The sequence below is a fragment of the Cinclus cinclus genome, chromosome Z, assembly GCF_963662255.1.
Source record: "Cinclus cinclus chromosome Z, bCinCin1.1, whole genome shotgun sequence".
Classification (NCBI taxonomy): domain Eukaryota; kingdom Metazoa; phylum Chordata; class Aves; order Passeriformes; family Cinclidae; genus Cinclus; species Cinclus cinclus.
In genome coordinates, this window is record NC_085084.1 from 40,421,999 (window position 1) to 40,435,818 (window position 13,820).

Here is a 13,820-nt window from a genome sequence, read left to right on the forward strand (position 1 = left end):
GGTATAGAGTAGTTTATTATGGAAATGAAAATTGAATCCCTAATGATTATACCTAACTTGAAGAGAAAAGAGCTAACATAAAGTCCGGTGGTTACTGTTAGATATTGTTAGCCTGATCATAAAAGTGGAGGGAATTTTAAGAGAAGATCCCCAGTGGTGTAATATTTATGGAATTATAAAATAGTTGTAATGAGACAATCAGATTTTTGATTTGGATTTGAATATAACATCAGTTATATAATTTAAAATATTGTAAAGCAGAGGTTATTGTTCACAGCCACAGAAGGTTAGTAAGCTGGAGAGCAAACTTATTTCCTGGAGGCATCAGTGTTTTTGAGAGAGATTTTAAAGCTTTTATTTAGCATTATCAATAAAGTCTTGGAATAATTATAAGCATTACATTATAAAGCCACAATTTAAAAAATTTACAACCTGCTTTGTGTTCTCTTTGTCACTTCTCTCTAGACACATTGTCTGTGCATAAACTGTCTCCTAAAGATGCTGCAGATGCAGTGACAGGTTATGCACAGTGAATTTACCCTCACATCTTGCATCTCTGTTTTTCTGTGTTGCTGCCTCAACAGGTGGCTTTAAAATAGAGAATTTGACAGACAACTGTTTTTAGAACATGGTAAGAATTTCTAGTCAGGAAAGGGCACTGACAGATGAATTTTTACATCACTGAAAGATAATACAGTGTCCTGAGTTTATAAGACCTCTCAAAAGTACTATTGACTCAAAGAGAAGCCTGAAGTGTTGCTTCTGTGTATGTGCAACATCCACTTGAAGTTGTACTAAATAGTAACTTTGAGCTAAATAATAACCAGGTTAGACTAAAGGAGTAGATTATATTCATTATACACAATAGAATAGGAACATGCTTATGTAGCTTGAACTTTTTATTTTTTATAGAATAACTACGGTGATCTTCATATTAATCATGAGCTGTGTAACTTTATGCACCAAGCAGTGCCAAGCAAGCTTAAAACACGATTCCTCAAAATACACACCCTCAAGGTCTTTGAATGTGTTGGATGTGTTAAATCTTTTATTCTATTTGATATGTGTCTCTGTGTTTCTATTCGTTTTTCAGTTATGGTTAGTATTCTGGGTGGATAAATGAGAAGGAAAAAAAGAGGGATACACAAGCTACAGGACCTGCAGCATAAATTGTCTTTTTTATCTCTTTAACCTGGATTGTCCCATCACAAGAAGCATTCTTAGAATCATTTTTGACCAGTGCAATACAAGGGAGAAGGAAGTGGGGAAACAGGCTCTAATTTCAGTCTGGTGAAGCCAATTTACTCTTTGCAATATGAAAACAAAAATGCCCATTTAGTGTTATGCCAGTGCAGTGTAGGGACATATCTATTACCTGGGGAAAATTGAAGCACTGTAGCTGTGTCAGTAAAGCATTCCATTCCAGTTACACTGGCCCAGAAAAAGGGTGCATCAGTGAGGACGGAGAACTGTGCCAACCTCTCTGATTCTCTTCCAAACTTAGATTTCCTTCTGCAGCATTGTGGAGTGCTCTCTTGATTGCTCAGTGGCTCTGACTTGGCTTACTTTAACAAGAACATGTATCATTTTCTGGGAATTCAAACCTGTATTTGCCTGCAAGGGATAGAACTTGCCAGTGCAGTGGGGCAGTGCTGCTGAGCCTCGTGAACAACAGGATGAGCTCTGATGAAATTTAAATGCCTTCAGTGGTGCTCAGAGCTCAAGACAGTCATAGTGACTCTGATTGTCTTTTAGCACGTAAACACATGCAGAATTGGGTGGGCACATTTCACTTTATCTTGCTGTAACAGTTGTACTCACAGACAGCAGGAATGCCTGAGACTTGCTCATTGCTGTGTAAACTTATGTGCCATAGCTTTATTAGTTAAGAATGGCGCCCTGAAGAATTTTACTCAGAAGTGTGTAAAATTTAATTACAGCTGAATTTAGATATTGACCAAGGCTATTTTGTTGCTTTTTCCAATTATTGGCCTGTAACCTTCCTGTTAATTTAAACAGTGGCTTGGCAAAGGTATTTTCCCCATGAATTTGCACAACTCTTAAGTAGAGGTGGCCTTACTAAACTGCTTTTAAAAAAACCTGTTCTGTTCTCTGTTTTGTTTTGTTGTTGTTTTTTTTTTTTCAACAGTAATATGTTATCTGCTTTTTAACTTTCTTCTTTATTCTTTTATTTGCAGTGATGTGGTTGCATGACCTGCAGCATTATTATAACAGGGACTGTTCAGTGCATGACTTGCTTTTCTGTCCAGACTGCATAACCAAAACTTAACCGTTCTACACTTAAGACTCATGGCCATCTGATTTCAAAGGGGGATCTACTTGCAGAGAAGCTTACCATCCTGGGGAGTGGCTTTCCCATTTCCCACTTCCACTTACTCTTTCTCTTCACAAAAAGTCTCCTATGAGGCTAGAAGAGAGGAAATCCTGTATTCACAACTCAACAGGAGGCGTTCTGCAAACTGACAGAGCACTGTCAGCTCTCCATCTTACTTCCACCTGTCCATATTTAATTCTGATTAACAGTATTAACACACAGACTTCCTGCAACATTTTCAGATACCGAACTATAAAAATCCAGTCTTAATGAGTACCCAAAAAAGGCCTTTTGGTTGGAAATTTTGTTAAAATTTCAAAGCACTTGCACCCTTAAAGGATCCACTTTGAATCTTTAAACAAATAAAGTAAAGCGAAGGAGGTGTTTTACCAGGAGAAATGACTAATGAATTGCTGCTTGGCGATCCCATCTTCCTTAGAAAACCAAGCAAGTTTCATCTGATAATCTCCGAGCCAGGCAAACTACCGGGTGGTATTTTGTTCACAGGCACTGCCTGTTTCCTTAATATGTATATACACAGTAGTTTGTGGCTGTTGTATTTTTCTCTCTGCGTTTGAACTGTGTTGTTGGTTTCTTTCAGAAACTTTTTTTCCAATCTGTATACAATTGTTAAAACAATCTGAGGAAAGACCATGAATGGAGATAAATATGAAAGTCATCTACACTTTCAGTATTATGCAGACTGTCCTTGCCAGTTTTTAATTTGGATCATTTATGTTTCACCTGTACTATTTTTTTCCTTTCTTTTTTTCTTTCTCCTGTCACAGTCTTAGCTATTTAATTTCCAATTGCACTAGCTTGGCTGTTTCTTTGTATTTTGAAGTTTAGCTATAAGATTTGCCATATGTAGACAGTGTAACTCAAAATGCTTTGTACTGCCTATATTAATTTAAAAAGCTGCTTATTTAATATTCTTAAATATCTGCACATTTGTACTACTGTGTCTTTGTTTTGTATTGGACATCCAGTACTGGCAAGATTCAGAAGACGAGAGAGTGCTGTAGTGCTGTAAGTTAAGGGGTTTATATTGTATAAGAGTTAGTACGTAACAAACAGGGAAAGGGGCTTTCAAGCCATAGGATTTGCTGGAAAAACTGAAAAGTCTGAATGCTGAGTACCTTAATCGGTTTGATTTAAATCCAGTTATAGAGAAACCCCTTCTTGCTCACCTGGATCTTAATCCATGCAGAAATACTGATATGAGCTCTGCTCCAGGAAGAGTTTTGCTTATTTGGGCGGTAGAACAGCCTCCAGCCCTGTTTGCCATGGGGGCACCCCCACGCTGGAGAGGCGTTGTGTCCACTTGTCTCTGCCGTCTCTTCTGGTCACACACACAGTGCCTGCCTTGTCCCTGTCCCGTCGGGTGGGCTCTGACAGAGCCACACCGCGAGTGCAGAGACGCCCGCTTGTGTCCAGTCCTCAGGGATCCCGATCCCACAGTGTCCGTGGCCTTGTGCAGAATGACATGGAGAAAGGACAGATGTGTGCCCCACCAGAAAGGGGTGGCCTGTGCTGCCTGGCAACAGGGTGAGCAGTAGGAATGGGCTCCAAGCAGGCCAGGCAGCAGAGTGAAGGATAAAACTAGGATCCCAGTGAGAACTGTGGTGTTTTCCCTTCTGGATACTGTATCAGGTACTGAGGCTACCAGGTGCTCGCTCTGGCTGACAGCTGTCCGTAAAGGCTTCAGATGGGGATATATGTCTTTCTTGGTCCACAAGGGCCAGGGACAGTGAAGTCTGACGTGACCTGCAGCCAGATCTGGAGTTTGGTGGTTATGAGTCAAGTACTCGTGCAGCAGAGGCAGCAGCATTTCATCAGACTGAGTCCAGCAGAGAGCTGAAGGATTTGTGTCTTTCTAGGTCCTAGCCACCGATTCCTTGTTATGTGTCAGGGCAAGCGTTACTAGTAAAACTTCTTTTAGTTGGGTGTTAAAGGCATGGTATGTTTTTCATTTGCTAGTGCTGCTTCGGTGGGAACCACACCCTGCCCCAAGCCAGGCTGGGTGCAGGATCCCTGAAATCAGGGCACTGTGCCAGGCAGGAGGGGATTGCTTTTTTTGTGCACCTGCCTCCACAGGTGTCCCAAAGTGATGCCGAGCAGTACCTCATTTCTCCAAGTAGTCTGTGCAGATTAGAGACTAAGTATCAGTTGTTCTTGAGCCTTGATGACATTTGTATGTAAGTGTGTTTAGCTTGACAAAAGTTGTTTGAGTTTACTAATGCAACAGAGAGATGCCAGGTGGTGCCAGTCAAAGAACTGGCTACTTTAATTGGATTAGCCTGGCATCTCTGTCATGAAGTGGTCGTGAGCTCTCAACTCAGAGCTGATCTCCAGCATGTCTGTGATATACTAACTTCATTTGTGCTGCATAGAAAACTCTCTTACCTTCTTAATAGCAGCTTGTTTGACAGTCCTGAATTAAATGTTGATCAATTATCAAAGTAATAACTGTTTGTGAAGTTGCCAGTGATATATTTTCTGTAAAAGAATGAATTCTTAGAGTGTCAAAACATTAATTTCCCATTTCAGTTCATCTACAAATTGTGTAACTACCAGATTGTTATGGTAGCAATATTAATATACATACCTGTATATAGACAAAAAAAACCTCATTAATGATAATTGGAATCAAAAATTTTAATATTTTTTCCCAGTCAAATCCACTAATGCTTCCAAGGTGATAGAAGAGTGTACAGTTGTTAAACGAGTTGTAAATAAACGCTTATATAAAACAAAAATGCTTGTCTGTCCTTTATTTGGTACTTGGTTGTGAACTGCATTTCCTGGGGCTCTGCAGAGGAGGGTGAGTAGCAGGTGGGCAGCACCAGTGTGTGTCAAAAAGCACAACATCCTCACTTCTGCTGGGACACATCCCATCCAGCTGCCTGAAGTGCATGCTGTGGTTTGCTTCTCCAATGGTCAAACCTAAATGACCAAAATAAGAACATTTTCCTTTGCCAATGGAAGCTTCACAACAGATGTCACCAAAGATGGGGAAAACAGACACTGCTAATGTGGACAGAAACAACTGTCCTTGCATCGTGCACTGATGATCAGCTCTGGCATCGGTCAGTCTCAGAATGGGCAAATGCTGATCTTTGTGAAAGAGAAGGCAACAGCCCGCCAGAGATACTGAGCCCATGAGTGTTGCTTGGGTGCTGGGGTTAAGAATGATGTGCAAGGGCCCTGGCACAGCCTTTCAGGGCTGCTCTGTAAAAGGGATAGGATCAGAAAGGGCAGGGTGCCCTGGTGGCAGCGCTGCCAGCCTGATAGTGACTGGAGAGGTTGTGAGGCAGAGGGCAGGCTGGGGTGAAGTGTTTGCTGTCCGGGAAGGGCAGGAGAGCCCCGGAGGTGGTGGCCATCTTCTTCTTGGTACACCTTCCACCACAGGCAGTGGACAGTGGAAGCAGGAAAGCTGCCAGAACCTCACTTCCAGCTTCTTGAGAATCACTGTGGTCCTCTGCCCTCCTCAGTCCACCTGTCACTCCTCTTCATCTTTGGCACAACTAGCGTTTTCTGCCTCTGATCATCATTCCTTGTCCTATTGTTTCCCTCACTCTTAACCTCTCCTAACTTTTGCTATTCATCTTTTTCCTTTTGCAGTCCTCTGCACTGTGCTGAGACCCACACTGGTATCCCTCGTTCTAACCTTTGCAGCCCATTCTCTGCTCTGCTCCCTGACAACTCTTTCAAGGCCATGACTTAGCTCCACAACCTAATGGGGGAATTGTGCCCCTGGCTCTCTGCTCCACACTGCCCCTCCAAAGGTGCTGGCCCAGCAGGGAGGATGCAGCTCTGCAAGTTCTCTTCTGGTGAAGATCTCTCCTCCACACTCCACGGCTGCAGGGCCCTGCTTTTACCACTGTCCCACAGGTTTGTGTTGCATTAGATGTTGCAGGAGGTGACAGCCAGTGCTGGGTTAAAAAGTGTGGTGGAGGCACACTCCAGAAGCTGCACAGTTCCCCCCTACAGTTGCCCTTTTCTACTCCTTTTGAGCACCTATATACTGTGCACATTCAAGTATAATAAACACTGCACATAAATCCTTGTGCCCACCAACCCAACCGACGTCTCGACCCTTTTCTCTTCCTTAGGAGCTAAAGCAATTAAACAGCCTCCAACCAGCAGAGCACCCATGTGGCAAAGCAGGCTGACCAGAAGTGAAGGACAGCTATAACAGGGAAAAGCAGATTAAGTGATGTAACTGGAAAATCTTCATACACTGAATGCACACACTGCTTCCTTGGTTTAGGTGTGAGAGCTTCAAGAGGCAGTGGAGCCTCTGCCTTCTGGGACTGGCTGTTGGTAGTGGGAACTGGCCTTTAGTCCTTTACAACAGAGAAGTGTCTCAAAGCTGCAGCTGTGCACACATCTGGATGTTTGGCTTCTGTGCAAAAATATGATGTCCACAAACTTAGCAGGGATCTTTGTGCCAAGATGGAAACCCCTTTGTGAAGGGCAGAGAATGGAAATTCCCCCAACCTCCAGAGCCAGGGAATTGATCAAAGCAGTCACATGTAAAACATGAGCTGGATTCATTTTTCACTGCTTATCACACCACGATGTGCAATAGCCTTCCTTTGTCTTTAACACAAACATAAAAAATGTTCCAAAAACCAACCCAGACAAGCAGACCAGAAGTTACAGACAGACTGCAATGTTACTCTAAAAAGCTTGTTAGGGACTTCACTATTTGAACCATTTTCCATACCTTTCCCTACTTCAACATACAAAGTAGTGGAATGCCTGAATGCCTTTCTGTCTGCACCACCCCCAACAACTGCTCCGTGGCAGCCCTCAGCAGAATGGAACCTGGCACAGTCTGCGCTGACCGGGCAGAAAAGGACACAGCAGGTTCTGGAGCAGCATCAGCAATAGGGATGGGGGTGGCTACCTGATAGGACAGGACAACCCAGAACACACACAAACAGCACATGCACTCACACAGCACACAGAGCACAGAGCACACACAGCACACACACACACGGCACACACACACAGCACACACAGCTCAGGAGCTTGGACCCACCTGCGGCGTGGCACACATCTTTCCATTGCACGTGCACAATTAAGGTCTTCTTTAACTTATCATTAACACTCCCTGTTTCCAGGAATGTGTTGCCTAACAAACTTCTTCTTTGTAATGAGTAGCCTTGGAAACTTTTTTTTTGTCTGAATTACAGCTGTAGTGAAATAGAATTATCACTGTTGGACTTTTTAGAAAACTACTGACCTTGACTGAGTCCAGGATGGAAGCTGATGGAAGACTAAAGCCAAACATCTCACAACCCTGTGAACAGGGGTCCCACAGGAGCCCCTTGAGGCCCCATGTCCCCAGTGGCTGTGCCAGCACCTCCCTTGGAGCAGGATGTGCCTCTCAGTGCTCATCAACCACAGGTTTGAGAGCTCCAAGGAGCTTTATCAAAAACTGATAGTGGGCCCTGGGCTGGTACCCCCTCCTGGAGGCTGAAGCCTTCGCCACTGAGAGATGCAAAGGCAACAACTGTGTGTATTCCACTGGACTCCAGGGGAGCTTTAAACAGGTGCTTTGTACATATGCACACACACGAGTGTTTGAATATATACACATCTGTGTCTGTGTGCACGTGTGAAACCTGACTTCAACACTTCATTGCAAGTGTAACGTCAATGTTGCCATCTTAGATTCAAAATTAAATTGCTGTTGTGATTATGGTAAATCTTAGGGAATCATTCTGCAAGACTTAAATCAGTCAATGATTAAGGGCTGCCAAATCCTTTAGACATAAAGCACTGAACAATTCCAAGGGTAGGTTTGGCAAGGGGCCCATTGTGAACCTTGTGACTCAGTGGGAGAGTCTCCCTTCCCCCTCTGCACCCTTACATTCTCCATCCTCAACCTTTTGCATCCCCAGTCTCTGCTGTGTGTCACTCCAGATTGATTCTAATCCAGTTCTCCTTTGTGTGCTTTATCTATGTGGTAAAAGAGCAAACCTTGCCATAGAACCTTGTCATGCTTCCACAAATATGCAATAAAATTTGTTTTGCTGATACCTTTGAAAATGCTTCTTTGCATGACCTTGACCACCCCGTTACAATACAGATGTCCCTGCACTCCAGGAAATGTGTGAGCAGAGTACTAATGCTCCCTGCCAGGGGTTGTCCATGTTGAGAGCTGGGATGTGGTTTTGTGGTGGTTTTTTTGTTGTGTCATTATTTTTTTTCCTCTCTCACATGGAATAGGCAATGACCAGCTGTGGGATTCCCCTTTAAGCTGATAGAGGCTGTAGTCACTGCAGCCCAAAGCACCCTGAAAATAAACATTTTTTAAATACTCCAAAAATGCTACACTGGCACAGCTTACTCTGAGAAGGAAAAACAGTTCCCTGCAAATAGGACTTGACAGACTACCAAAATACCTTCCTAATAGCCATTTCATGTTATTTTTAAACCTACAACAGAAAACAGTCTAATAGCCTGCCAAACCACTGAAGATTCTTACAAGTTAATGTGATGTCCAAGGGCACTTTTAAATCCAAGCCAGCATCTATTCAGTCTCTAAACAAACACGGGTACCACTGGTTTGCATCCCCTTGGATGTGTGTGGTGGTGTCAAGAATACGGGCAATGTAAGAAACGAGTCTTTACCAACACAAAACACCACCACACTGAGCAGAACCTGCTTTAAATAAATGCATCTTGGTCTATTCAGCCTTCAATTCACCCACCTGTGAATACCTTAAGATTACATACTTCATCACCTACCAGAGCATTTGGTTTTAAAAAGCATTTATATAAACCACCCAGGCTCTCTACACAAACCGAGTTTGTGTTGAAAGATACATTTAGAACTAAAGGCAGATGCAAAAATTCCTGGAACGAAACTGTCTGGAAAATACATTAGAACCAAAGAAAATAAACTGAACAACAGTCTTGAAAATGCTTTATTGAACCGTGTGTCTTATTGTAATGTGCAGAAGATGTGTTTGAAAAACTACAGCTTGAAAAATTTTTGAAAGTCTTCAACAATCAATAAAAAAAGTCCTCTACTGGGGGTAACTCTCAGGGTAACCAGAGGCTGCATGTAAAGTTTTCTGTTGCAGAGACAAAAAAAAAAAAAACAAAAAGAAAAAAAACAAAACAAAGCAAACCCCAAAAAAAACAAAAAAAACCCCCACCCCAACCAAAGGTAATGCTGTTCTATATTAAAACAATCAAGATTTGATGATTACAAAAAAAAAAAAAAAATAGAGAGATAGGAAGGAACTTAATTTTCAGTTTTTGGGGCTGTTTTTTTTCCTGCTGTTATCTTGGATTAGTATACATGTCACAGTTTTGCTGAGAACACCACATGGTGTCCAAGTCATTACATTTACTCTACAATGCTGCTGAGATGAGAGGATACAGAGAAAGAGAGAAGGGGTGAGGTGAGAGATCTAGAAAGACATCATTATGATATAAGCCTAGTTTAAATTTTCATCAGAAGCTGTGTGCACATTTGTTTTTATAATCTAACTTTACATTCAAAAAAACCCACCAAAAAAAAAACCCAACCAACCAACCAAAAAAATCCCCCAATGAAAAAAACCAAAACGAAAACAAACCCCAAAACAGAACAGAACAAAACACCCCCACCCCACAAAAAACAAAACAAAAAAAACCAACAAAACCAAGACCAAACATACCCCTTCTGTCCTTGCTTTGGGGCTATTTCTATGCACAAGAACACCATACTCCTTTTTTTTCCAAACCAGTAGGATTAACAGCATAGGCATGTAGGTGGCATGATTCAACTAAAAGGCTTTTTTTCCAACTATTTTTATACCAGCAAAAAAACCCAAAAGAAACAATAAATAAAAGGTGCTAAAGTTAGCATTAAGAATTTCTTGTAATATACTGACAGTCTGGGAATCTAAATTCTCAAGCTCTGCTGATACTGTCAGGTCTCTGCAAACTATGAAGCAAATACATAAATAACTCAAAATATGACTGAGGCTGTGAAAGGCTTTTAAACTAAGACAATAGGATCCAGAATAACTTTTTTTTTTTGTTTAAGAAACACAGTGAATATATGAATTGTCTACACCTGAATAAAACATACTTAACAATAAAAAAATTTTAACAACCACAACAAAGAAAAACTTTAAACAAAAGTGAACATAGTTTGATTTTAGGGCACGCAAAAGCAGTGGCACTTAAGGCACTGCTTCCAGCAGCGGCCTTACTGTTGTGTCTCCTACAGATGCATAAAATGAAATTTAACTCCACATTGAGGTGAGAGCTGAGAGGGCAACATAATGGTCACATTCAGCAAAATGCCACAGCCCGGTCACGACAATGTATCCCACTGCAGAGTTCCCATCCTGTGCAGGAACAGCACATGAAGATGTCATTCTGTCACACATTATTAAAAAGCTACTTTGTGGCCACAAACTGCTACTCAGCGCTAACCTTTTTCATCACCTAACCTTTGAATAATGGGAAAGCTTTGTGTTTTATAGTTTTACTCCTTGTATTTAGGTTTTTAAATGACAAGGTCACTAAAACTCATGCACGCTGCAAAAAACGTCATGCAGTAGTTAAGGTAAACCATCCAAGCAGTTTTTATTCATTAATATTCATAAATACACACAGCAGCTTCATTAGAGATTTTTCTTTTTTTTTTTCCTCTTCAGTTTGAATGTGGAGTATTAGGAGAGCCTTTTGCATGTCAAGGTACAGGACACAGAGCCTTCTGCTCTGTACTGCAACCTACATTACCTGCTAGAAGTAAAAATTAGTTAAGTGGAAATGATTATCATATATATCTTTTCTCTCTTTCTTTTGAATGTACACAATGTAACAAGAGTGACAGACCTGAAATTACAATCACCAAAACAAACCCAAGATAGTTGTTGTCCACTTTCATTGGCAAATACAGCACAGAGGACATTGTCTGCAAAGTGGGATGTCATCAAAGAGGAGGTGGAGGAGGCTCATTTCCTTTATTACTCTCTTTTAAATTTAGGTTTTCTAAAGCAACATCTAGAGGCATAATATCTACACAGCCCATAGCACCAAAATCTGCAATCTCCCCCCGCTCATCCTCATCTGAGGAAGAACTTTCTTCCTGCATCAAGGTGGACAGTAGAAGCTCCTGAACAAACAGGCTGCAGTCTGCCCGTTCGCTCTCCATTGACTGACGCTCTGCTTCTGACATCTTTGGATCATTCAACCTGTGCAGCAACAAGGGAAGAGAAGACACAGAGTTGCTGAAAGCCCATTTCACTGGTGACACCACCGACAGGCTGAGATGTGCTCTGAAACTGCTCCTTCAGAACAGTCCCACCGGCCCCTCAACACATCCAGCACTTCAGCACAACAGGCATGCATTTAACAACCCACCCCTTCTCTGCTGCTGCAACAGCATTTGCAGCGGAGCCTAAAGTTAGAGGAACATAAAAAACTGTTTACAAGGTTTCCTGCTAGTCAAGGAGTCTTTTAGGGAGGGCTGGTGCCATTTCCTGGACATGGAATTATAAGCCTCCTTTGTTTCCACATCAATTTCTAAGCTCACACTGGCCACAAAACACATCACTGCACATGTAAAGCCTACACATGGATTACTGAATGCAATTCCACTCTCCTAAGGTACACTGCATGCCCTGAGAGCGGCAAGGAAACTCTCACTCCAACTCTGAAAGTCACAGTTTGTGACACTTGTGGGTACTTTGATTAAGGTTCTTAAGTGAACTTCCAATTAAAAGATCTCACATGGCATTATTCTGAACTTAAGAGAAAAATCCATTTGATTCAAATTCAGGCACAGGAGCTGTTAAAATTACCACACTCTTGCACAATGCCAGACAAACAAAAGTATGCTAGCAGGGGTTGTGGCAGGGGAGATGTGAAAAATATTTTTATTTCAGGTCATTAGTCAATGTTCTAGAAGAACTGAGATGACACATGAGGTGAATCCTCTTTAAAACAATCCTGGGGTCTAAGTATAACTTATTCTGTTTATTAATGCCATCCTAGGCGTGTCCCCGACTCCAAAAATACAAGCTTCATGAAGCTCTGTACCTCTACTAGAACGAAGGTAAACAGAAATTCTAAGAGGTAAACACGTGTAAAGACGCTGAACTGATTACCTTGTCAGAAGGAACTGGGAATTCTGGATAGTCTGCTGACTGTTTTCTGTGTTAGATGTGTTGGTTGTTGTTGTAGATTGTGTCATAGTGGTGTTGACATTGATCGTGTTGGTGCGTCTGGTTGCATTGCGTGCAGTCTCCAGTTGCTGTCTTGCTGCCTGTGCATGTTGTCGTTCCAACTGCAGTTGCATCTGCAGCTGCTGTAACTGAGAAGCAGAAGGGCCAGAGGAGTTGAGCTGTCCTCCTGCAGAACGCCTCACACCTGATAGCTGGGATAAAAGCTCTGCCAGAGAAGAGAAAGCTTCTATGACTTAAGATCTTAAATGAGCATTACACAGCAGAATAAATACACCCTGAATTCCAGTGAACCAATTAAGTTTTTTTCAACACCAAAACCCAATTATGATCAGAGAAGACTATGAAGATTGATGCCCATGAAGATTAAGACTAATTTATGCAGATTTAGTCCAAATAAAAAGACAAGGTTTAAAGTCTTGACAATGGCAGGAGAGACAATCTACAGGTAGCCTGGCAAAAGACGTCCTCTGCAGCCACTCTCTGAAACTTCAAGTCAAAATAGCCACTGACTAAGAAACTTCCTTATATCGACTGTGGGTGGTGACTTTTTTTTTTTTCCTTTCAACAAGTGTTCCCTCAAAACACAAGCTTCATCTTCCCAATTTTCCCAGAAGGAAGCTGTGCTGCAGCAAAGAGAGAAATACTGTACCATTGCTTCGAACATTCAAGAAAAGAAATTTAGTTAAGAAAACATATTAAATCACTGCTCCACATCAAAAGCATTCTGTATGAATTCTTACTTCTGCCACAAGCATGGAGAAGGCCTAGTGATTAAAAATCCTCTCTGTTATTACGTCTTCCAATTCAGAAAGATGGAATGTTCCTTGCAAATTTTTTCCACCAATTTTTTTTTTTAAAATAAGTATTAGCAACGAGTTACTGCTCAGTGCATTACTGCAGAATCTCTTCTACACCCTACGCAGAAGGTACTTCTTATCTCAGGTACCTGCTGTAATTGATGCAAGGGCAGAGGGGACAATCCTGCTCCCTCCCCTCTCCTCCACATTACAAAGTTACTACATAGCTCATGGCAAGTTTTCTTCCATTGCATTAACAAAAGGATAGTTCTAAAGCAAGATGTTTTTGAAGGAACAAAACAATATATGAACTAGAGAGGTCAAGTAATTTTCACGAACACTGATACCAAAATTAACTAAATTGTAATTACTAGAGAATGCCATAGGGATGAAACAATGTTTAAGAAAAGTAACTGATGCTATAAATTTTAAATAGAAAAATCACTGTGGTCTTTCCTATTTATTACTCCAGTAAAAAGG

General features: G+C 41.6%; 2 protein-coding genes across 5 annotated transcripts in view; one reads left to right on the forward strand and one right to left on the reverse strand.

Annotated features, from left to right (window-relative positions):
• The window catches only part of HOOK3 (hook microtubule tethering protein 3), an 83,242-nt gene extending 78,159 nt beyond the window's left edge, over positions 1-5,083 (forward strand). For all 4 annotated transcript variants that reach the window (XM_062513628.1, XM_062513632.1, XM_062513630.1 and 1 more), the window contains one exon: positions 2,199-5,083. In XM_062513628.1, coding sequence (XP_062369612.1) covers positions 2,199-2,214 — 16 coding nt within the window. In that variant the 3' untranslated portion in view covers positions 2,215-5,083. The remainder of the gene's footprint in view (positions 1-2,198) is intronic.
• Positions 5,084-10,914: 5,831 nt separating this feature from the next.
• KCMF1 (potassium channel modulatory factor 1) overlaps positions 10,915-13,820 on the reverse strand; it is a 43,350-nt gene continuing 40,444 nt past the window's right edge. Inside the window, 2 exon segments of the mRNA XM_062513650.1 lie at positions 10,915-11,550; positions 12,466-12,748. Coding sequence (XP_062369634.1) covers positions 11,289-11,550; positions 12,466-12,748 — 545 coding nt within the window. The 3' untranslated portion in view covers positions 10,915-11,288.